The 23095-nt window shown below is 44.8% G+C and overlaps 1 protein-coding gene across 4 annotated transcripts in view; it reads left to right on the top strand.

Moving 5' to 3' along the window:
• MTUS2 (microtubule associated scaffold protein 2) overlaps positions 1–23095 on the top strand; it is a 375898-nt gene that overhangs the window by 272358 nt on the left and 80445 nt on the right. For all 4 annotated transcript variants that reach the window (XM_064172588.1, XM_064172609.1, XM_064172594.1 and 1 more), the window contains one exon: positions 11690–11851. In XM_064172588.1, the coding sequence (XP_064028658.1) occupies positions 11690–11851 (162 nt within the window). The remainder of the gene's footprint in view (positions 1–11689; positions 11852–23095) is intronic.

The raw sequence follows: 23095 nt of genomic DNA on the forward strand, positions 1-23095 counted from the left end.
CTGATTAAGGTGTTTTCTGAGAAAAACATCATTTAATCAGCAGAATTTTAGAAGTCAAGTTTATTTTTGGAGCCTTAAGAGACAGTGTGCCCAGTGCATGCAGAAAAAAAATATAGGTTTCCACTGAAATGTGTTTCCTGACTGGGGCAGCTCTGGACTACACAACCATTTTTATCAGATTTTTACTTTGCTGTAGATAGTTTTCTGTAGGACATCTACACTAGCCACCAAGCACAGATCTAGGCAGGAGGCAGCACAGAGTAGCATGCTGTGCTTTACTTGCAAAGGAGTTTGTGGAAGTTAAGTGGGAAAAGCAGGTTCTCATACCTTCTGTAGTAACATGACATTTCTCAGATGGTAGGAGACAATCCAGTAGAGTTCAAAGAGATCAGAGAAATTGGAAACCTCCAACTCATAACAACCTTTCTACATTCTTTCTGCCAACGTCACGTTCTTTTGTGGGTGTATTTCACCATTCTTTTGCATAAGCCAGGATGTATGACCAGGTCCTTCAGCAGAAACCACCCCTCGGCTAGGCGTAGCCTCCCCCGAAGGGGAGAATGCCCAAACAGACTTGCCCAACAAACTCTTTTCACGAATGCAACTCTCATTTGCACTTATCCTCACTGTAGGGGCTACTGTGGGTGGCAGGGAAGGGGCAGCAATACATGCCTACTGTGGAAAATCTTGCTGTTCCCCCTCCTTGGAGATGGTCAAGGCCAGGTTGGATGGGACTTTGAGTAACCTGGCCTAGTTGAGAGGCATCCCTGCCCACAACAGGGAGGTTGGATTAGATGATCTCTAAGGTCTCTTCCAGCCTAGGCTGTTCTATGACTCTAGGCGTGGGGAGTGGTAAATACCATGTTTTAGACATTGTTTTCTAAAAGATGTGGGAGTAAGAATTGAGCAGTTACTTGGGCATGAGTGATGAGGGCATCCATGTCTCTTTTCTTGTCTGCTGATGCACAATGACTCAATTCTAGCAGGATAAATAGCTGTATCTCCTGGGTCTGACATTCTCCAGGGATATGGGAGAAGGAAGGTTAGATGATGCCTCAGTCAGGGAGGCTAACCCAAGCTATTCTGTAAAAGATGGGCAATTTCTATGTCAAGCAGCATGTTGGCTAAGAGGAATGATCTGAGCACAGTGAATGGTTGCTCTGAACAATGTAGATACAACTCTGCCTGTTTCCAAAACACAGTGAAGCTTTGGTTCCTGTCACCACCTTTCTTCTGCAATCAAAGCATTGCTTAGCATTCATAGATGTTCTGCTCAACTGCTTACATCCTTCATACTCCATAATGGAGACATCTGCTGGTTTGAAACTCCTTCAGGGCTGGGATCATGATTAAGAAAAAATAGTGTGAGCTGAATTTGAATGTAGAATGAAACAGGAATTAACTTCCTAAGCAGCTTTGAGGATCTATGCCTGAAATCATAAAATGCAATTAATTAGTGACTAAGTGAAGGCTCTGCAGGGTTTTTCCATCTTTGAGGTTTCCTTATGACATCTCCCCTCCTTAGCCCATATTGCCTGTTCTGAAGTCGTCGTTATGCCAGGAAAAAGGCAGGCATATTTACTAGCTCTTCAATGTAGCATAATCTCACAGAAATGTAGCACACACATTATTGTGGCTTATCAGGAAAGGGCAGGACTGAAGGCTACCAGAACTTAAGTGCTGACAAGTGTATGGGCATTGCTTAACCTCTGCTATTCCAGTGAGCTGTGGCATCCAGTATGGATTGTGAAAGTTGATGGACATTTATTAATGCCTTTGGAATATCATTATTGCTTCTATCAATGATTATATCCCTTTACATGTCCAGATATGGTACTCTAGTTTAGTGCTGAAGCAAATTAGAAGCAGTAATTCCAGGAAAGAGGCATTTCTTGATATAATTCTCTATGTGCCAGCAGATGTCATTCCTTATAGTAAGGCATGTGGCTCAAATTTGGCACTTCTTCAATCAGGAGGAACTTCTTTTGGAGCAGATGTCATTTCTAATCCTATCTTTCATGGGTGCTTGTGCTCTGTTAAAACTGGCATGCCAGTTCAGAAGCAGGCATGGTGCCATCAGAGCAGATGGTCCTGAGCACAAGTCATGTTACAAAACTGGTGTTTCTAGAAATGGGGATGCTGAAGTACTACCCAGGAGCACCAAAGTCTTCCTACCCAGGAAAATTCCCCTCTAAGTAGGTTGATAAGTGCTGTTGACGTTTTGGTGCTATCAGTGTTACCCTTATCTTCTTTCTTGTTGTCCTAACTTTGGGGCAGCCACTGGTGATCCTAGGGGCCATTCTGGCAGGTGGGGGTGTTGGAATGCAGAGCTGTCCTTGGCAAAAATACCGCCAGTGATTGGTGTTACTTTGACAGCTCTGTAGCGCTTGGGAATTGTTGTGGTGTGGAGGATTACTCTGCTGGGCAGCAAGGGGCAGAAGTGGCCCTTGGGCCTGTATCTATTCATCCCCTCTCTAAGACAGTCTGTGACTCTGACAGATAAATACTGAAGTAAAACTATGCTTCTGTTTTAATTCATGTGCTTTTTGCCTAGTATAGAGAGTAGCACTTTTCCTAAAGCTCTCATCCCAAGTCAAGCTTGTCTTGTATTGGAGACAACACTTGAGTTGCCCTCACTGGGATCAGATGGAGTATTTCCTACAAATCCAGTCTTCAATGAGAGCTCAGTTCAGTAAATGTATGGCACACAGGATTTTAAAACATCTGTTGCTTGGATATAGCTACTTGTGTCCTCTCCCAAAATGAACATGCTGAGAGGAATTTGAATGTAGAACTGATACATAAGATGTTCTTCTTCATTTTTGTTGAGGTACCAAAAGCACTGTGAGTACTTGCTTGCCTTTGAGTGTACCTCAGATGTTAAGAACTAGCCCTTCCTATGACTTATTGATAGGCTTCAGTAATTATACAATAAGATCAGGTTACTCTGATCTGAAATAAATCATAATTCATATTCCTATGAGAAGTTTACAGCTAATATGTTTCTCTCAGAGAAGCAAACATTTCCCCAGTATGTAGTCCTGCTACCTCAGCTCCTCAAGGTACCACACAAGACACTTCATCAGAGTATTCATGACATGGGATGCTTCTTTTCACTGTGATCAGTCATACTCTGAAGGTTTGTAGGGAAGATTTGACAGTCTTAAAGTAGTACTTTCAAATACGATGGACAGTGGTTTAGCAACTTCATCCACCAATTCCCTCAGGACCCGTGGGTGGATTTCATCAGACCCCATGGACTTGTGCACGTTCTGATTCCTTAGGTGTTCAGGAACATGATCTTCAATTATAGTGGGCAGGTCTTCTTTTTCCCAGTCCTTGCTTTTGCTCTCTGGGACTTGGACATTGTGGTTGGAGCCCTTGCCATTGAAGACTGAAGCAAAGAAGCCATTGAGTACCTCAGCCTTATCCGTGTTCTTTGTTACCAACTCTCCATTTCCCTTCTGGAAGGGTCTCACATTCTCCTTAGTCCTCCTTTTCTCACTAGTATACCTGAAGAAGTTCTTCTTGTTCCCCTTACATCCCTAGCCAGATTTAATTCTAGCTGTGCTTTAGCTTTCCTACCCTGAGCTCTGGTTGCATGAACAATTTCTTCGTGTTCACCCCAGGTTACCTGTCCTTGCTTCCACACTCCAGAGTCTTTCTTCTTGCATCTGAGTGTGTCCAGGAGCTCTCTATTCATCCATGCAGGCTTCCTGGCATTCTTACCTGCCTTCCTCTTTTTTGGGATGCACTGTTGCTGGGCCTGGAGGAGGCTATCCTTCAACACTGACCAGCTTTCCTGGTACCCCTTCCTTCCACAGTTTTTTCCCATGGCACCCTGCAAAGGAGGCCCCTGAAGAGGTTGCAATCTGCTCTTCTGAAGTCCAGAGAGGCAAATTTGCTATGCACCCTCCTTGATGCCTTGAGGATCTTAAACTCTACCATTTCATGGTCACTGCAGCCAAAGCTACCCTTCAGCTTCACTTCACTTGTTTCATTTTATGCTTGCATTTGTGCTTGAAAACTGGGGCAACAGAGATGCAGCCTAGTAAAACCCAGAGGAATAACACATCCCAGTGCTTTGTGGATGAGAAAAAAGTTAGTCTAGCCTTATTCACAGCCAAGTTTTCATACTAGCTTTCTCTGCTTGTCTCTGCTATTCCCTTGCTGTGTGAGCTTGGAAAGCAGTTCAGCTTGTTTGGTGTTTGTCAAACTCATTGAGTTCTGTGACTGGAAAGTGCTTTAGAATGACAAAGTGGGATCACTGTTGCAACAGGTAGACATAACCTTCATTGTCATTAAACCTGGTGCAAACTGGTGTATAAGGATCTTTAAGAAGAAAAAGGCTTTCTATTACCCATGGTAAATGTTTGTGATTCAGTGATCATCCGTGATGCCAGCACATTCCCAGTGTCTTGTGTGTGATTACAGCTGTGATGAAGAGCTAACAGCTCCAAGCCTGCTGCCAGTGCAGTGAATGCTTGACCTGCTCTGAAGAGCTGGAAACTCGCTCCTTTTTGATAGGCTTCACATAGCAGCCCATGAGATAGGGAGCTACAGAAGCAGCTGTAATCATGCCCTAATACTCTTTTGAGGTCTGTTTCTCAGCAAAAAAAAAAAAGAGAGACCCATAGGCATTGTCAGACAAGCTATTTTACTAGAAAGGATGCAAGTTCTCCAGCAGAAGACCACCTCATTGACCTTGTGTGCACACAGAGAAATCTGTGCCTGTCTGGCTTTATTGCTGTCTCGGATTAATACCTGCCATACAACATGGCCAGCAGTGTGCCCAGGTGGCCAAGAGAGCCAGTGGCATCCTGGCCTGCCTCAGGAATGGTGTGGTCAGCAGGAGCAGGGAGGTCATTCTGCCCCTGCACTCTGCACTGGTTAGACCACACCTTGAGTACTGTGTTCAGTTCTGGGCCCCCCAGTTTAGGAGGGACATTGAGATGCTTGAGCGTGTCCAGAGAAGGGCGACGAGGCTGGGGAGAGGCCTTGAGCACAGCCCTATGAGGAGAGGCTGAGGGAGCTGGGATTGTTTAGCCTGGAGAAGAGGAGGCTCAAGGGAGACCTTGTTGCTGTCTACAGCTACCTGAGGGGAGGTTGTGGCCAGGAGGAGGTTGCTCTCTTCTCTCAGGTGGCCAGCACCAGAACAAGAGGACACAGCCTCAGGCTGCGCCAGGGGAAATTTAGGCTTGAGGTGAGGAGAAAGTTCTTCACTGAGAGAGTCATTGGACACTGGAATGGGCTGCACGGGGAGGTGGTGGAGTCGCCATCCCTGGAGCTGTTCAAGGCAGGATTGGATGTGGCACTTGGTGCCATGGTCTAGCCTTGAGCTCTGTGGTAAAGGGTTGGACTTGATGATCTGTGAGGTCTCTTCCAACCCTGATGATACTGTGATACTGTGATACTGCGATTTCTTTTCAAATGCAGAATTCCACACATTCACACTCCTGCAAGTTTTGCAGTCATATATAATACCATACCTTATTACCATATTTTTAAATACATTTTGTAATTAATTCCAGAAAAGAAAGCAGAAAGAGACACAATTTTCTGGTAACAGATACCAGAGAGTCTTCTTTATCTGAGAGTGAGGAGCCCCTGAAGCGAGATGCTGCAGGGCAGAGCCAGATGGTGAACAGGACAGTGGCAGATTCAGAGTCAGGGTAGCTCAAGCCATTTGAAAGCCAGAAGGGTTTTGATCATGATTTTCATAGAACACACTGCCTAAAATGCATTGCCAGTCCTAACTCCTGCATGCCTTTGTTGCAGAGGGGGGTTTTCAGCACCTATGCCTATTTTGGGAGAGGAGAGAAATTAATTGGGGCGAGATAAATTTATATAAAAATATATATTTATTAATCTCAATATTCTGAACTCTCACCACCCCCAACCACTGTATATTAATATAAAAGGATTCTTTACATGGTTATGAAAACAATTTATGATGAATTATGTACAGGAACTTAATAATTACCAGCAAACATTCAAACTATAAACAGAGAGAGGTGTTTTCCCTGCGGCTTAATGCCACTTGAGGTCTCTATGCTATTTGCCCAGCAGAGCAGGCTGAAACTGATTCTGCTCTACGGCAGAGGTAACAGATATTTACAGAGGTATTAAAGCTTTTACTCACAATGCTTATTAATTATTAATCACCCTCCGGGGCTGCGTCACAGCCTATGTCTAATGTCCAGACTTCTGGGGATCTCTGCCCGTGGACGTTGAGGCTGGAATCCTCCCAGCTTGGGGGGAAAGGATGAGTCTTCCCCGTTTGTGGGGGAATAGGGTTTCTCTAACCTTGTTCTCCTGGCAAGGGACAGAATCTCTGCCTTTGGTGCTGCTGGCTTCTTCTGGATGTCCTGTCCTGGAATTCTCAGCTGGTAGGATCTCAGGAGAATATCATGCTGTCTCTGGCATGGTTGTCATGGCTAGCAGGCCATGTGTGTGTGCAGACAACCCAAAATCTGCTTCCTGGTTATCTCAGCAGCAGTGGTGCTTACCAGGCAATGGTAGGCAGCAGGCATGCAAAGTGTGTGCGGCTGCTGGGAGTCTGAGCTCCATAGGTAAATGCAGGCAATGCAGGATCTGGTCCTGATAACACAGTAGCGTGCAGATGTGCACAGCTGGCTTAGGAGACTATAGGCTACTCATATATATATGTAGGCAGGCTTGAATGATCTCTGCAAGAAAGGTACACAGGCAGGTGAGCTGCAAGTGAGTCAGAGCATGAGGTCTGAGCCTCTGAGCATCTGAGTGGCTGAGCTATGCAGGGTCTGTGCCTGAGGGTCTGAGCTGAGCATGTTGTTTACCTGTGCACCCCTATTTATTGAATGTGGGCCGAGATTAATGGCCTCTTTGGCCACTAGAATGACCAACCAGGTTGGCAATCAGCCAAACCTTACCATAATAGGCAGAAGGCTCTTGCCTGGACTTTCCCAAATATGGGGATCACATGGGCTTACCCCAGGGAGACACGAGCTGGGTGTGTGGGGGCTTACACAACCTGTTTATAACCAGGGGTCCTGGCAGAAAAACATGTCCAGGCAAGAACAGGCATAAACAAGCCTCTTTTTGGGCCTACAGGCCCTCCACAACACTCTTGACTGTCTTAACAAAATAGGGAATGAGAGGATACAGCTGGAACTCTCTAGAGTAATTGCAAATCTTTAGGCACCTTTTCTTCTTCCCTGTACTTTTTTCACAAGCAGAAGAGCAGGATCCCTTGGCGCTCATAGTGAGGAGATGATAAAAGTGAGGCTGAAGGCCTTTAGCTCCAGTGAGTTGTTAACACTCTGTTAAACACTCTACTGCAGAGTCAGCAGTGCTGCTCCTCATAGAGCACAGTCTGCAAAATCAGAGAGTGTTTTATGTAGAACCCAAACGACTTGCTAGGTGCTTTAAAGGCAAAAATACAGTCTCACTTGGTTTAGATAGAATGCAGAAGTGGAGTAGGGGGAAGAGGCACAATACAACAGAGGATGAGATTACCTGGAAACTGTTCATGAACTGCACATCTGATGTTTCTGTACAACCTTTTACTGCAAATAAAGATATTCTAGGAGAGCAGATGCTACTGGCACATCACCCACCAGAGATAGTAGTGGAAAGCATTGCCTCATGATGGACTGGAAAGTGCCACCTGATGAATAAACTTTCTGATTTTCTGTCGTGAAGTTAATTCCTCCAAGTAAATGAAAACCTTAATTTTCTTCTTAAGTCATGAGGAATATGCATTTCCCTGGATCTTTGATGCATTAATTCCTTCTTCAAGTGCTGTTTGAAAAATGTAGCCCAGCACCATGTGTAGCTAGGTAGAGCACACTTTGCCCTGCTTTTAGGAAACTAGGCCTGGCCTGAGATTGTCTCTTATGCAAAACACTGACCTTATCCCCCTCTACTCTGCCCTGGTGAGACCTCACCTGGAATGTTTCATTCAGTTTTGGGCTCCCGAGTTCAAGAGGGACAGGGATCTGCTCAAAAGAGTCCAATGGAGGGCTTTGATGGTGATTAAGGGTCTGGAGCACTGCCCTGTGAGGAGAGGCTGAGGGACCTGGGGCTTTTTGGTCTGGTGAAGAGAAGACTGAGAGGGGATCTAATGAATGTTTATGAATGTAGGAAGGCTGCATGTCAAGAGGGAGGGGACAAAGTCTTCTCAGTTGCACCCTGTAATAGGACAAGAGGCAATGGGTATAAACTACAGTGCAGGAAGTTCCACCTCAAAATGAGGAAGAACTTCTTTACTGTAGGGGTGACAGAGCACTGGAACAGGCTCCCCAGAGAGGTTGTGAAGTCTCCTTCTCTAGAGACTTTCAAAACCTGTCTGGATGCATTCCTGTGTGACCTGAGCTAGATTCTATGGTCTTGCTCTGGCAGGGAGGTTGGACTTAATGAACCTCTGGACTCAGTGCCAGACACCCACTAGGCCACTTTCTCACTACCTCTCTTCAAGAGGACAGGGGTAAAAGTAAGATTAAAATGGTTATGGATAGAGATAAAGACAAGGAGTTGACTTAGCAGTTGCTGTCATAGGCAAAACACACTCAACTTGGAGAAAATTATTTAATGTGTTTCCAATTAAAATAGAATTGAATGATGAGAAACAGATGTTTAAAAAAAAAAAGCTAAACCAGCTTCTCCAGCATCCTTTTTTCCCCCAGGCTCAACTTCACTTCTTCCTTCCCGACTCCTCTACCTTCTCTATCCCTTAGCTGAATCGAGCAGTGAAGAGAGATGGCAAACAGGGGTTGTGTTCAGGCCACAGCATTTCCTCTCTGCCTTCTTGTCCTTCTCACACTTTTCCATGCTCCAGTGTGGTTGTTTATCATGGGATATAGTGTCTCAGAACAAACCTACTCCTGTATGGGGTCCTGTCCAGGGGCCACAGCTTCTTCCAGGAGCCCGCTTCTTAGAGGGTTCTCCATTGGCTGCAGCTTCCTTCAGGGCAGGTCCGCTTGCTCCAGTGCGGGGTTCTCCATGGTCTGCAGTGTGTGTACCTTCTCTTCTCCACAAGCTGCAGGGAAATACAAGCTTTGCACAAAGCCTTGCTTGGCTGCATGTCTGGCTGTCTCCAGGCACTGGGCTTTTCTGTTTCAGGGGACTTGATGAGGCTGTGTTTGTCAGCTTTCCCACCCACTCATTTCTGTAATTAGTGAACCTTTTGTGCTGTGTTTTAGTCAATAAAAGTGTTTGTAGCTGGTGGCACTTCAATATCTACCAAAACTTTTAAAGTTTTATTTTAATAAGAACCTGTTTATCTACCCTGGACACCTTTCTTCAATGTGGGAATAGCTTTTGTTCAGCCAGGTTTGTGAGTTGAAGCATTTCCTAGTACAGATGGAGTTTGCATTAAAGAGCCCTTGAATGGCATTCGTCTGCTAGCAGTAAGAACAGCTTCCTCTTCAAGGTTAATGTTTCTATAATTGAAACTTCTTAACAAAAAGAAAAGATTCTCTACAAGCAGTGCTACCTGTGATGGTTTGGGTGTTCCCCCCACACACACACTTTATAAAGCATCCAGACTAGGCTCAGTCCACTCTGGGAATATAAATGAAGCTATTTATTTACAGCTAGCACAATATACAAGCAGATATTTACAGTGTATATACAGTTATAGACAGAAATATACAAGGTAAAAGGTAATACAGAAACACAACTCCCCTCCCAGAAACCTGAGTCCCCAGGAGGGGCTCTCAACCACCCCTGCACCTTCCCCCTGCCCCTTTCAACCTTACCCCAGCCCTAAGGAAGAATAGAGGCTCAGCCAGGAGGTTAGAAAGCAAAGGTGAGTGGAGGGTGTGTTAGAGAGATGTAGCTCAGTCAGCAGCCCAAAGCAGAGCGAGACAAAATGGTGAGAGTGTTATCTAATGTTTTCCTTTCTTCTTCAGCAAGACTGTGAGGGGAGTAGACATCACCACTGTTTTCCTTTCACAGCCTATGATCTAGTTCTTCTCACCAAAACATTCTAGCTAGCTTCAAACTAGCACACTACCCAAACTGATGAGGCGAGCATATATAACTGAAACTGCTACAGCAGTAACTTCAGGAGTATAATACAGACAGACTGAGGTGGGCACAACAGGCTGTAACATCCCTCAACACCTGGTAGAGATGTCCTTGTGCACAGCTGCAGAGGAAACTGGACCAGGTGGGGCCAGATTGCTTCTGTTGTAACTTCACTGAAGTCAGCAGTATTTTGTCATGAGACAATTCAGCACACAAACTTAAGTATTTGTTACAAGAGTGAAAAAAATGCATCTAGTTTGGCTATAAAACAACCTGAAGTTCTGAGAGGTTGTTATGCATACAGCAGTGTAACGGTGACAAATGCTTTGGGTATTTTTTTTGTTCCTGTGTAGAGCACAGTGTGCTGTTTTGTTTCAATATTTAATCTGGCTTATTATTTGAACAAAGGTCAAATGTGCATGTAGAAGTCCATGTATACTGCAGATACGCACTTTAATGTAAAACTTATATGAATGCAGCCTTAAAGACACAGCAAAACTTAAAGCTATTTTGTCAAAGCCGAAAAGTATATTACTCCTTTATCAGAAAAGAGGATTTTCTTTTCCAACCTGCACTCTTTTCACTAGGGGATTTTCAACAAGAAAGCTATAAAAAATATATATCTCCTTTACTTGCACACATTTAAGAGCTCTACATCTTAAAACTACTGGAGACTTGGATGTGTCAGGATTAAAATAATGTTATCATTTTCCTGCAGGTGATACCTAAATAGTGTTGTATTGTTTCTTCTCAAAATAATGGGAATAAAAATTACAGGCCTGAATTCCTATGAATTTCTTGCCACTATCTCCACTCATTTTTTCAAACAGTATGTTCACCCTTCTGCAGACATTCAAGTCCAGGTGTGCTGTAATCTTTTGCTCCTCTTAGGCTTTTGACTCAATAGATAAAGCAGACACTCTAAACTTTGCCATTTTCAGTTGTTAAAAAAAGATTGATGTCCTTTTATCTACGAGGAGCCTAGGATGTCGTTATTCCCTGCAAATGCAGGAGGAAACCAAACCCATCAGAGGTTTTGAAAGAGGTTAATATAAACTGGAAAACTTGGCAACTTAAGATTCATTATGAGAATATGATTGAAGTGGGTGTGAGAGTTAAGAGAGTTGGGGTCTGTTTGGTTGGTTGTTTTTCATCATGTTATTCCAATATCTGAGTGTGGTCTAAGGACCCTTTTATAGGAAATCCCTTCTGGGTAGGAGAATTTAATGCCTTGTGACACTATGTCCTGCTATTCCACTTCAGTCTCATAAATAGTCCTACATCTTAGAATGAGTGTGCAGGGTGACTCTTCTAGGAGCTACAAAGCCGAGTTGAACTTGTCCACCCAGAAATGTAGAAATTTTTTGGTTCCTTTATGAGTCTTGCAGCCAGTTACCTTTATGGAGCCAGATACCTTTATGGACCAAAAGCAGATGTTAAATTCCTGGTGGAGCTGGACTCCCAACAGCCACCAAGACTTAACATTTAAATAATTTGCTGGGAACTCTTTATTTCTGTATAACAATCTGTATTGGAGAAATTTAATGCTGCTTATCCAAAGTAGCGATAAGAATATGTCTTTACAGGTCATAATTGCTGATACAAGCTCAGTTGCTATGCCAGAGTTCACATACATTTTTCATGGACTCATAATCAGAGCAATCTTGGTCTCCTGCAGGTTCCAGCTTTGGAAATGAAGAGCAAACTGCTCCAAAGGCACCTGCACCTTCTAAAGATGTCCCCAAGGGAAGCAACAAGAGCATGACCCAGGTATCAAGCAGCACAGCAACTCCACGCAGAAGCTTACTTCCAGCACCAAAAACTGCCACAGCACCTACTGGTAAGTGCTCCAACCTTGAAACACCATCTGCATCAGGCCAAGAAATGCAGAAACCTTATTATGATGCTATTTTACTGCTTGCTTTGTTATTTTTTGTGCCATTCTTGAGCATGTTGCCACTGTGCTATAAACTCTTTGAAACACAGTCAGCAACACAGCTATAATCTCTTTTTGTGACCTGTGTCTGGAATTGAAGCCATCAAGTGTTCCTAATTACACAGGCCAGAGATGTAGTGTGCATATATTATTGGTTCTCACCAGACAGCTTTTTGAAAACATTGAGTTGCTTTAGAAACCAAAGCACTCTATTGAGCAGGTAATTCATTGCTAGGTATGCTTGCAAGCATGAGAATACTACTCTCTAGGCTTAAGCAATTCGTTGTGTTTTCTCTCAGAGGGGAAGAAGCAGGCAAGTAAATGAAGAAAAAAAAAAAACCACCTAGTTTTGTTTCCAGTTTTTTTTCCTTAGCCAATCCCTCTTTCACTTTGATTCAGCTCAAATCAGTCAAAAATAATTCTGAGCATCTCACAGTGGGAAGTTTACCTCTTTCTGCCAAATGTGGGGTTTTGTTGATAAATATGCATCACTGCTATCTCCTGCTCACTCTTGTTTCATGTTGCCCTTTTTCTAGCCTGGTACTTGGACATGGTGCCTGAACTTTGAGTCTACTTGGCAAGGGTGTACCTTTTTGGGTAGAACTCACTACCTTTGAGAGAGTAAGGAGCAGTTGATGCTGCCTGTCCTAGAGTAATACTAATGCTGTCCCTTCTGCCTGTCCATTCAGTGGGGAGAGATGAGTGTATCCATGACTGTGAACATCCATTATACACTCAGCACTGGCAATGTAACTTGAGGTTGCATGTTCCAGCTCCAGTTTGTCCCATTGCCTTTCTGCCTGATGTGGTCCTAGCACTTACCTTTCTGCAAACCCTGGATGTCCATCAGCCAAGATTCTGGAATGCCCAGAAAACCCTCATTTAAAGGCATAAAAATTCCTCAAGGTCCAAGAGATACTGCTATAATCACTGCAAGCTCTTGAGACTGTAGTCTTTGTGTGTCTTTGTGTTCATTCCTGCTTTCTCATGCCTCAGAGCATCCTTCAAGCACCTGAAGCGAAAGAAACTTTAGCGATCGTTTAAAAATAAGTGACTTTTAAAGGCATAGTTGGAGGAACTTACTGGTGAGAAGCCTGTCCATGAAGTGGTGTTGTCAGCAAGGTCAATAGTGTATCTTCTAATCTGCAGAGGAAGGAAGAATGTGGTTTCCAGATTTGCATTCCTGGATGCAGTTCTTGGATCGCTATGGGATGCATGAGGCATAACATTATTTTAGTGAGTGAAATGTACTCCGCTGTGTTTGCATGGCAGTAGTGAAATAGGAGTTTGAGTTAAACAGTACCTGTATTTGTTCACAGATGGTCTGACACAAAATTCCTCCTCACAGCCAGCTCATTTTTCAGAGAGCAGGGTGACAATCCGCCTCATCATGGTTTTCACCACAGCTTGCAGGGGAATCTCTGATCCAGTGTCTGGAGCACCTCCACCCTCTCCTTCTTCACAGACATTGGTGGTGTTGTTTCTCTCTGACTTCTGCTGCACAACCGTTTTTCCCTTTCTTAAATATGGTACCACTGTTGCTGATGGGCCTGGCCTGCTGGCATCAGTTGTGTTGGACATGGGTGGAAGCTTCTGGCAGTGTCTTGGTTAGTATCAGATTTGTCCCCAGACAACTTCAGCAAAAGGTTTTGTTTTCCAGTTAGTGGTATTGACATGGTAGGCTTCAAGTTTCTGTAGAGGAATTCTCCTGGCTTCTGGGGTTCTTTTGTCATAGGCAAAAGCCCCTAGATCTTCTAGTACCTATGCAGCCTCACATGAGTGAATCCTTGCCAGGGAGGTTTCAGTATTGGAGCACTGCAATGAGTTAGAACTTTGGTGTTCAATATGTAATCATGCTAATATGGACACACAAAATCTAATATAGGCAGGACTAATTGCATGGTTCAGGCTGTCACCTCTGAGTTTGCACAGGAGAGCAGAAGTTACAAACTATATCCTTCAAGCAGCACGTTTCTAGAAAGAGAGTTTGCCATCACATCAGGGCATAAACATGGAAGGGTGAAAGAATTATGAGGCTGTCAGAAAGCTAAAGTTTTTAATGTGAGGATTTAGTCTATGGAATGAAAGACTAAATTTTTTTGCTGTGTTTTACTACCTTTGGTAACAGAACTGAAAATTAAAAGGCCAGAATTTGAATCCTTATTAGAAGTTCTCCAATTTTCCTCCTTTTATATAACCTTCATTTGCTCATTGTCCTGACCTGGACAGTAGATATTTTCTGTGTCATCATTTAGTTTTGGTGTTTTCCTTCATTGTATTTGTTAATTGTCTTTGTATGGTCTTCCAGAAATCAAGTCTGCTTTCATGGATGCATACAAAAGGAAATTCTCCCATGCTTCAATTTGGCCAAGGTTGTGGATCACTAATGTCAAAAGCGTTATTATTGACTAGCTGTTTCTGACTTAATAGGCCTGTTGGAGACACAGCAATATAGATTCTGAATTGAATATACTTCTCTCCAAGTTGTCTAGTCTGCAATGTTCAGTGCTTGTGTCTCTGCATGCATGGATCCATGCAGAAGGTGCAGAGTTCAGGCTTGCACTGGAGAACTGTCAGTTGCATTCTCCCCATTGCAAGGCCATTTGTCTGCTTCTGCTTGTTTCCCTAACCTTTTTCACAGCTGTGAAACTGTCAGTGTGCAAAACAATAGGCAGGTTTCAGTCCAGCAACCCATCATGGCCTTTCTATGCTAGGGCTATGATGAGAATTGCCCACATGCTTGCTTATGCAAGCCATAGAATCATAGAATCTACCAGGTTGGAAGAGACCTCCAAGATCATCCACTCCAACCTAGCACCCAGCCCTAGCCAGTCAACCAGACCATGGCACTAAGTGCCTCAGCCAGGCTTTTCTTGAACACCTCCAGGGACGGTGACTCCACCACCTCCCTGGGCAGCCCATTCCAATGCCAATCACTCTCTCTGCCAACTACTTCCTCCTAACATCCAGCCTATACCTCCCCTGGCACAACTTGAGACTGTGTCTCCTTATTCTGTTGCTGGTTACCTGGGAGAAGAGGCCAACCCCCACCTGGCTACAATGTCCCTTCAGGTAGTTGTAGACAGCAATGAGGTCACTCCTGAGCCTCCTCTTCTCCAGGCTAAACAACCTCAACTCCGTCAGCCTCTCCTCATAGGGTTTGTGTTCCAGGTCCCTCACCAGCCTTGTTGCCCTTCTTTGGACACGTTCCAGCACCTCAACATCTCTCTTGAATTGAGGGGCCCAGAACTGGACACAGGACTCAAGATGTGGCCTGACCAGTGCTGAGTACAGGGGCAGAATAACCTCCCTTGTCCCACTAACCACACTGTTGCTGATGCAGGCCAGGATGCCATTGGCTCTCTTGGCCACCTGGGCACACTGCTGGCTCATCTTCAGCCTACTCTCTATCAGCACCCCCAGGTCCCTTTCCTTCTGGCTGCTTTCCAGCTATTCAGTCCCCAGCCTGTAGTGCTGCTTGGGGTTGTTGTGGCCAAAGTGCAGAACTCTGCACTTGGCCTTGTTAACTCTCATCCCATTGGCCTCTGCCCACCCATGCAGCCTGTCCAGGTCCCTCTGCAGGGCTCTCCTACCTTCCAACAGATCAACACCTGCTCCCAGCTTGGTGTCATCTGCAAACTTACTGATGCTGGACTCAATCCCCTTGTCCAGATCATCAATAAAGACATTGAACAGGGCTGGGCCCAGCACTGATCCTTGGGGAACACCACTAGTGACTGGCTGCCCATAGCAGACCGCCAGGAGATAAGCTATCAGAACACGTTAAATCCATGGCAAGTGGGGCAGAGTTTAAATTACTGTCTCCCAGGTCTTCAGTCACCTGGCCAGCCTCCTCCCAGCAAGGCACCAGCAAAGACCGGATGTGGTAGCATACAGAGTCCATTTCCATCACCTTGCTGAATTTGTAGTGTAATGTTGATAGGGAGACTCAGACAAGTGAGGTAGAACTTGCCCATCTTATACTGGAAGGAAACTAAACATATGAAGTAGGAGTAACTCTCTGTCAAGCTTATGAAGCTGCTGTTACACACAACAGACTGAAGCAAAAGTAACTACATTAGTCCAGTGCTCTGTTTTCATTTTCATATAAGCCAGGGTAGCAGCAGATGTCAAACCATTATTTTTGTTTAGGAGGGACATTGAAATGCTTGAGCGTGTCCAGAGAAGGGTGACGAGGCTGGTGAGAGGCCTTGAGCACAGCCCTATGAGGAGAGGCTGAGGGAGCTGGGATTGGTTAGCCTGGAGAAGAGGAGGCTCAGGGGTGACCTTATTGCTGTCTACAACTACCTGAGGGGAGGTTGTGGCTAGGAGGAGGTTGCTCTCTTCTCTCAGGTGACCAGCACCAGAACAAGAGGACACAGCCTCAAGCTATGCCAGGGGAAATTTAGGCTTGAGGTGAGGAGAAAGTTCTTCACTGAGAGAGTCATTGGACACTGGAATGGGCTGCCCGGGGAGGTGGTGGAGTCGCCGTCCCTGGGGCTGTTCAAGGCAGGATTGGATGTGGCACTTGGTGCCATGGTCTAGCCTTGAGCTCTGTGGTAAAGGGTTGGACTTGATGATCTGTGAGGTCTCTTCCAACCCTAATGATACTGTGATACTGTGATTTTTTGTTTTTATTAAAATGATGTCATGATTCCTGACAATGCTAAGTATCTGATGGAAGCAAAGGCTGAAATAAATCAAAACAATTACAGAGGCAAGGGGTTTTAGCAAGTCTAATCCTGCCTGAATACCATCTATAGATCCCAACATGATAGGGAGCCCTGTAGAAAGCAAAATCTTCTGTTTAAGTAGCCTGTGGACAGTTTTGCACATCATTTAAATGATGAAACACAAGCTCATCATTTTAAAATTGAACTCTGTTAAATCAGAAGGAAGATGCTACAAATCAAAGCGGAGAAAGGGCAGTGATGTGTTCAGGTTGCTTTGGGCTTTTTGATCCCAGGCAAACAAAGGTATCTAACAAAAGTCTTTTAAAAATTGTGTCAGAAACTGTATTTTAAATATGGCAGGGAAAGTGCATGGGTGTGTAAAATGCCAGTCTCCAAAATGATGTTCTGCAGCAAACAGAGGATCCAGAGTTTGAAAGTCCACATGTCCAGGCACTGTAAAAGGTCTGCTTGTAGTGCCATTGCAAAGTGGAAATAATAATCGGTGGTACAGGCTACCAGTCTGTGTCCATGCTGGGTGAGTGTGATGGTTTGGGTGTTCCCTGCCCCCCCACACTTTTAGAAATACCCAGCTAGACTCAGTCGGGCTCTGGGAATATAAATGAAGCTATTTATTTACAGCTAGCACAATATACAAGCAGATATTTACAGTATATACAATTATTAGCCAACCTGGTTGATTCTATGATTCTATGATTCTATGATGTACAGAAATAGACAAGGTAAAAGGTAATACAGAAACACAACTCCCCTCCCAGAAACCTGAGTCCCCAAGAGGGGCTCTCAACCACCCCTACACCTTCCCCCTGCCCCTCTCAACCTTACCCCACTCCTAAGGAAGAATAGAGGTTCAGCCAAGAGGTTAAGAAGCAAAGGTGAGTGGCAGGTGAGGTTAGGGAGATGCAGCTCAGCCAGAGCCCAGCCAGAGAGTGCAGCCAAAAATGGCGAGAGTGTTATCTAATGTTTACTTTCTTGTTCCCATACATCTCAGCGAGACTGTGAGGGGAGTAGACATCACCATTGTTTTCCTTTTCATAGCCTATGATCTGCTTTTTCTAACCAAAACATTCTACCCTGCTTCAAACTAGCACAGCGAGTGTGGCATTATTGCTGGACATCCCAGGGCAGGAGACTGATAATTTAAGGGAGCAGCGAGTTAAAATCAGTGCTTAAACATAGTTGAAGATATAAAGAAATTAACCCACAACCCTCTGCACTTTGTGTCACTGTGCTGTAAATTCACATCAAAACAAACAAACAACAACAACAACAAAAAAGTGCTTGTCAAATAAATAGGACTACAGGGAATAAAACATGTTTAATTAATGAAAATGGACTTCTAGAATTGTTGCTGTATAGTGATTCAGATGATCAAAAAACTCCTGTTTAGGACAATAACAGCGGAAGATCTTTGTCATGCAAATTAGTTTGAAGACATGAACTGATTGCTTTTAAACTAGTCTATGGAAGGACCACACTTAATTAGATTTTAGAGTGTTGTATGGCCCTTCTGGTGTGTTGCTAAATCCCTTTCGGATTTGTGTGTTCCTCTGTGACCTGAGCTAGACTGTGTGGTCCTGCTCTGGCAGGGAGATTGGACTCGGTGATCATTTTGGGTCCCTTCCAACCCCTGACATCCTGTGATCCTGTGAACTACTATTTACCACTTCTATTATTATTTCCTATTTTGTTTAAAGACAGGTGAAAGCAGCTCTCCATCAGAAGCTTTGCAGCTAAGATACACCTCTGAAAAGACATAGAAGCTTCCTCTTCCCACAGATGTGGATAAAAATATGTAATCTTTGAGGCACATGAATTTTCTGCTTTAAATTTACCTCAAAATGTGGGAATATCTGCAGAAGGAAATGTTTAGAAACAGCACATTAACAACTTCCCACTCTCACAGGGAATCTATTTTAATAACCTCTTAGATTAATGTTCATTACAGGACAGTTCTGATCCTAAATCAAACGAGGATCTAATTCCATTATAATCTGGCCAAACCCCTTTGATTTGACGCGGAGCAGTTAGTGGCATATCTAGTGAAGCCCTTCAGGATCCATAAACCACCCCCAGCATAACACAGCCGAGCAGTTAGCAATCCAAGCAGAGCATGTCTGTGCTATGCAGTGGAAAGGAGGGTTCAGACAGGCAGTGACTCCTGAGCCGGTGCTGACAGATCTGGAAAGTCACAAAGCACAGCACTGTGCAGGTGAACCTGCTTGGATCCAAAGGCAGTACAGTGCATTCATCTACCACTGCCAGCAGTTGATTAATACTAAACTGTTTTAGACCTAATTTATTTCCTGTCCAGAAGCATTGATTTAGACTGCTCTAGATTTCCAGTTCTGGAAAGGACTCACATAAATTGAGCCTAGGAGTAACATGTTCTCCACATAAGATCATGCTGGGTAGCCACTGACAAACATGAGTGTGGCCTGAAACCTCTTCCCTGCAATTCCCTTCTCTCGCCCAGGTTCCTCTGTGACTGATTAAAGTGTCTGGGTATCTCAACTTTCTGGCAATGAGGTGGGTGGAAAACGATTAGACCATCAGGCTCAGGATGTTGTGATTAGAGGTACTAATTCCAGCTGGCAGGCTTCAGCACCCATTGGCACTCCCTGAGCAGGCTCACAGATCATAGCAAATCATAAGGCATTGGTCATTATGCTGGAGGGTAGGGTTGCAGTACAGAGGGACTTCAGCAGGTTGGAGAAGTCAGCCTGCAAGAAACTCATGAAGTTCAAAAGTCTTGCCTCTTGGAGGAATAATACCATGCAAGAGGAGAGGCTGGGGACATCTGGCTGAAAAGCAGATCTGCCAGGAGGACCTTGCTAGACAGCAAGTTGAACCTGAGCCTTCAAAGTGCCCTTGTAGCAAGAATGACTAGATGCATGCTAGGCTACATTAGCAAGACTGTGGCCTGTAACATCAGTGGTCCTACCCCTTTATTCAGCACTTCTGTGGCCACTCACAACTGTGTCCAGTTTGGGAATCCCAGGGTGAGAACAGTGTGACATACTGGAATGAGAGCAGCGGAGAGGCCAGTAAGAAGGTCAAAAGACTGAGGCATGTGATAGAGCAGGTCAAGAGGAGAGGTTGGGAGTACTGGGTTTGTTCAGAGAAGTCAAAGGAAGATCTTATTGCAGTCTTCAGGTATCTAATGGAAAGATACAGAAAAAGTGAAGCCAGACACTTCTCAGACATGCACAGTGACAGTGCAAAAGACATCAAACACAGGTTGGAACACAGGAAATTATCATTGTTTGACCATGTGTGAAGGTGGTTGTTGTTTGATGACCTGTGAAAGTGGTCAAACACGAAAACAGATTGTTTAGGGAGGTGATGAATATTGTATCATTAGAGATGTCTGTAAGTTAGCTGGTTAAAGCCCTGTGCAACATGCTGTAGTCGGATCCACAAGCAGAAGGCTTAACCAGAGGACTTCAGAGATCATAGAATAGAATCATAGAATCAACCAGGTTGGAAGAGACCTCCAAGATCATCCAGTCCAACCTAGCACCCAGCCCTAACCAATCAACTAGACCATGGCACTAAGTGCCTCATCCAGGCTTTTCTTGAGGAAGCCCATTCCAATGGAAAATCACTCTCTCTGTGAAGAACTTCTTCCTAACATTCAGCCTATACCTACCCTGGCACAACTTGAGACTGTGTCCCCTTGTTCTATTGCTGGTTACCTGGGAGAAGAGGCCACCCCCCACCTGGCTACAATGTCCCTTCAGGTAGTTGTAGACAGTAATAAGATCACCCCTGAGCCTCCTCTTCTGCAGGCTATACAACCCCAGCTCCCTCAGCCTCTCCTCATGGGATTTGTGCTCCAGGCCCCTCACCAGCTTTGTCACCCTTCTCTGGACATGTTCCAGCACCTCAACATCTCTCTTGAATTGAGGGGCCCAGAACTGGACACAGGACTCAAGGTGTGGCCTGACCAGTGCTGAGTACAGGGGAAGAATAACCTCCCTTGTCCTACTGGCCACACTGTTCCTGATGCAGGCCAGGATGCCATTGGCTCTCTTGGCCACCTGGGCACACTGCTGGCTCATCTTCAGCCTACTCTCTATCAGTACCCCCAGGTCCCTTTCCTCCTGGCTGCTCTCCAGCCACTCAGTCCCCAGCCTGTAGTGCTGCTTGGGGTTGTTGTGGCCAAAGTGCAGAACCCTGCACTTGGCCTTGTTAAATCTCATCCCGTTGGCCTCTGCCCACCCATGCAGCCTGTCCAGGTCCCTCTGCAGGGCTCTCCTACCTTCCAACAGATCCTTTTGACAAAGTTGATTGCACAGTTCTGTATGCTGTGAACATCTTTGTGTTGTAGTGATAAGCCTTCTTTGCACATTCAGCATGAGCAGCTTGTGAGCAGGAACATCTAGATAAAGGGTAGGTCTGCAGTGGGGAACTGAGTGCATGGCTCCCACAAAGGCAGCAAGACTTGGATGCAATTCAGGGAAAAAAGGAAATATGGCTCAGTCATTGTGTGTAAGGATTTGAGAAATAGTTCACTTAGTTTTTAATCCACTTACACTTTTTATTCTTTTATTCTGCATAGTTTTTATTCCTCTTCATTGTAATACAGCTTCTGTGTGGTCTCATCACTTCTTCTCTTATTCAGTCACATACACCTCTCAGAATATAGATAAACACAGAAAATCCTGCTTGGTATCTCCAAATTCTGCCATCTTCTGAAATACTGGTTCACCTTCAGGGTACTTGATACTGATGCGATCCTGGGCTTCCTTGTTTCTGCCTGCAGTCTGCTGTGAAGGGACCATAGGCCCAAAAATAGGCTTATTCATGCCTTGCCATGCCTGGACATGTTTTTCTGCCCATAACCAGAGGTAAACACATAAAGTAAACACAGAGGGGCACAACAGACCTGGTGCCATAAAGCCTGGCCTGCCCAGGGCTCCTGTTTGCATAAGTGGTTGTATAAGCCCATGCACCCAGCTCATGCTTACCGGGTGCTAGGCCCATGCTATTCCCGTATTTGGGAGGTCCAGGCTTGTGGCTTTTCCCTATTATGGTATGGTTGGCTAACTGCCAAGCTGATTGGTCATTTTGGTGGCCAGTGGGCCATTAATCTCAGCCCACCTTTGATAAATAGAGATACACAGGCAAACAACATGCTTGCTCACTCACTCTCATTATTATGCTTAAGCCTGCCTGTACCTACAGAGCTCATTCTCCCGTGCAGCCATGCACCCTAGTGCATGCCTGCTGCCTTATCACTGCCTGGTGTGCTCCCTGCTACAGAGCTACCAGGCAGCAGACCCTGGATTGTCTGCACACGATCAGCCTGCATGGCCAGCGTGGCACCGTGCTGAGACCGCATGGCATCGTACTCCTTCTGCACCCCAAGGTCCTGCCTAAGGATCCCTGGACAGAGCGTCCAGAAGAAGCCAAGAGAATAAGGTCAGAGACTGTCCTTTCCCCAGAAGCCAGGAAGATTCTCCTTTCCCCTGAAGCCGGGAAGAATTCCAGCCTCACCGTCCAAGGGCAGAGTCTCCTGAAGATTGGACACTTGTAATAGGCTGTGACGTAGCCCCGGAAGGGTGACTGATAATTAATAAGGATTTAATAACATCTTGCACCAATTAATTTCTCCCCTCCGCTGCAATTGGCATAGGCGGTCTTGATCTGGTCATCAGGTGCTGCTTGTTCCAGACCTCAGCTCTGCCCACTGGGCTGGGCTTGCCAGCCAAAGGTCTGTGAAGTTGGAGAGCTAAAGGATTTTATATTTCCTGTGCCTTGTTGTGGGGCTCGAGGGGTGTGTGTGTGCTATGGCATACCTGTTTCAACTCACTTATTACTCTTATTTAATGTTTGTCTCACAGACAAGTGACTGTTATTCCCTGTAAGAAATCTCCTTATGCTAGTGCACTGACAGTAGCAATAAGGAGTTAATTTGAGCAACTTGTTTCTACTTGGTCCATTAAATTAAAGACAATGAAAATAATTGTTAAAAAAAATTACCCAGTCAGTTCCTGCACTTTTACAAGCACCAGTAAATCATATGTAACAGGCAAGGCTGTTAAATACAATCAGTCAAGATGAAAAGTAGGAGGACAGTGTTCTCACAGCTCTCAGCAGCAAGCTCACAGCGTAAAATGTGTTTCTTTTAATCAGCTTCTGCAAAATCCAGACAACACAACCTCAGCAAGAGGCAGATCAACTGAGGAGCAAAAAGTGAGCACCACTACTTTCAGGGATGAAGGGAGAAGAGTCTGCTGCAGCTTTGTTCTCTTGGCAAAGACTTTCCTTGAAAAGCTGAATAACCAATACACAGTGGGTTACATTCACCTCGTTCAAGTACTGAAAACAGGGATAAGCAGTACTGCACTGCAGGCAAAAGTCAGTCATTCGACTGCAAGTTTTCCAAGTTCTGTCCTGGGAACCTCTCTGAAACATGCCATAGCACAATGGTGTGAGGAAACAACAATAC

This window comes from Pogoniulus pusillus, chromosome 3, assembly GCF_015220805.1.
Source record: "Pogoniulus pusillus isolate bPogPus1 chromosome 3, bPogPus1.pri, whole genome shotgun sequence".
NCBI lineage: Eukaryota > Metazoa > Chordata > Aves > Piciformes > Lybiidae > Pogoniulus > Pogoniulus pusillus.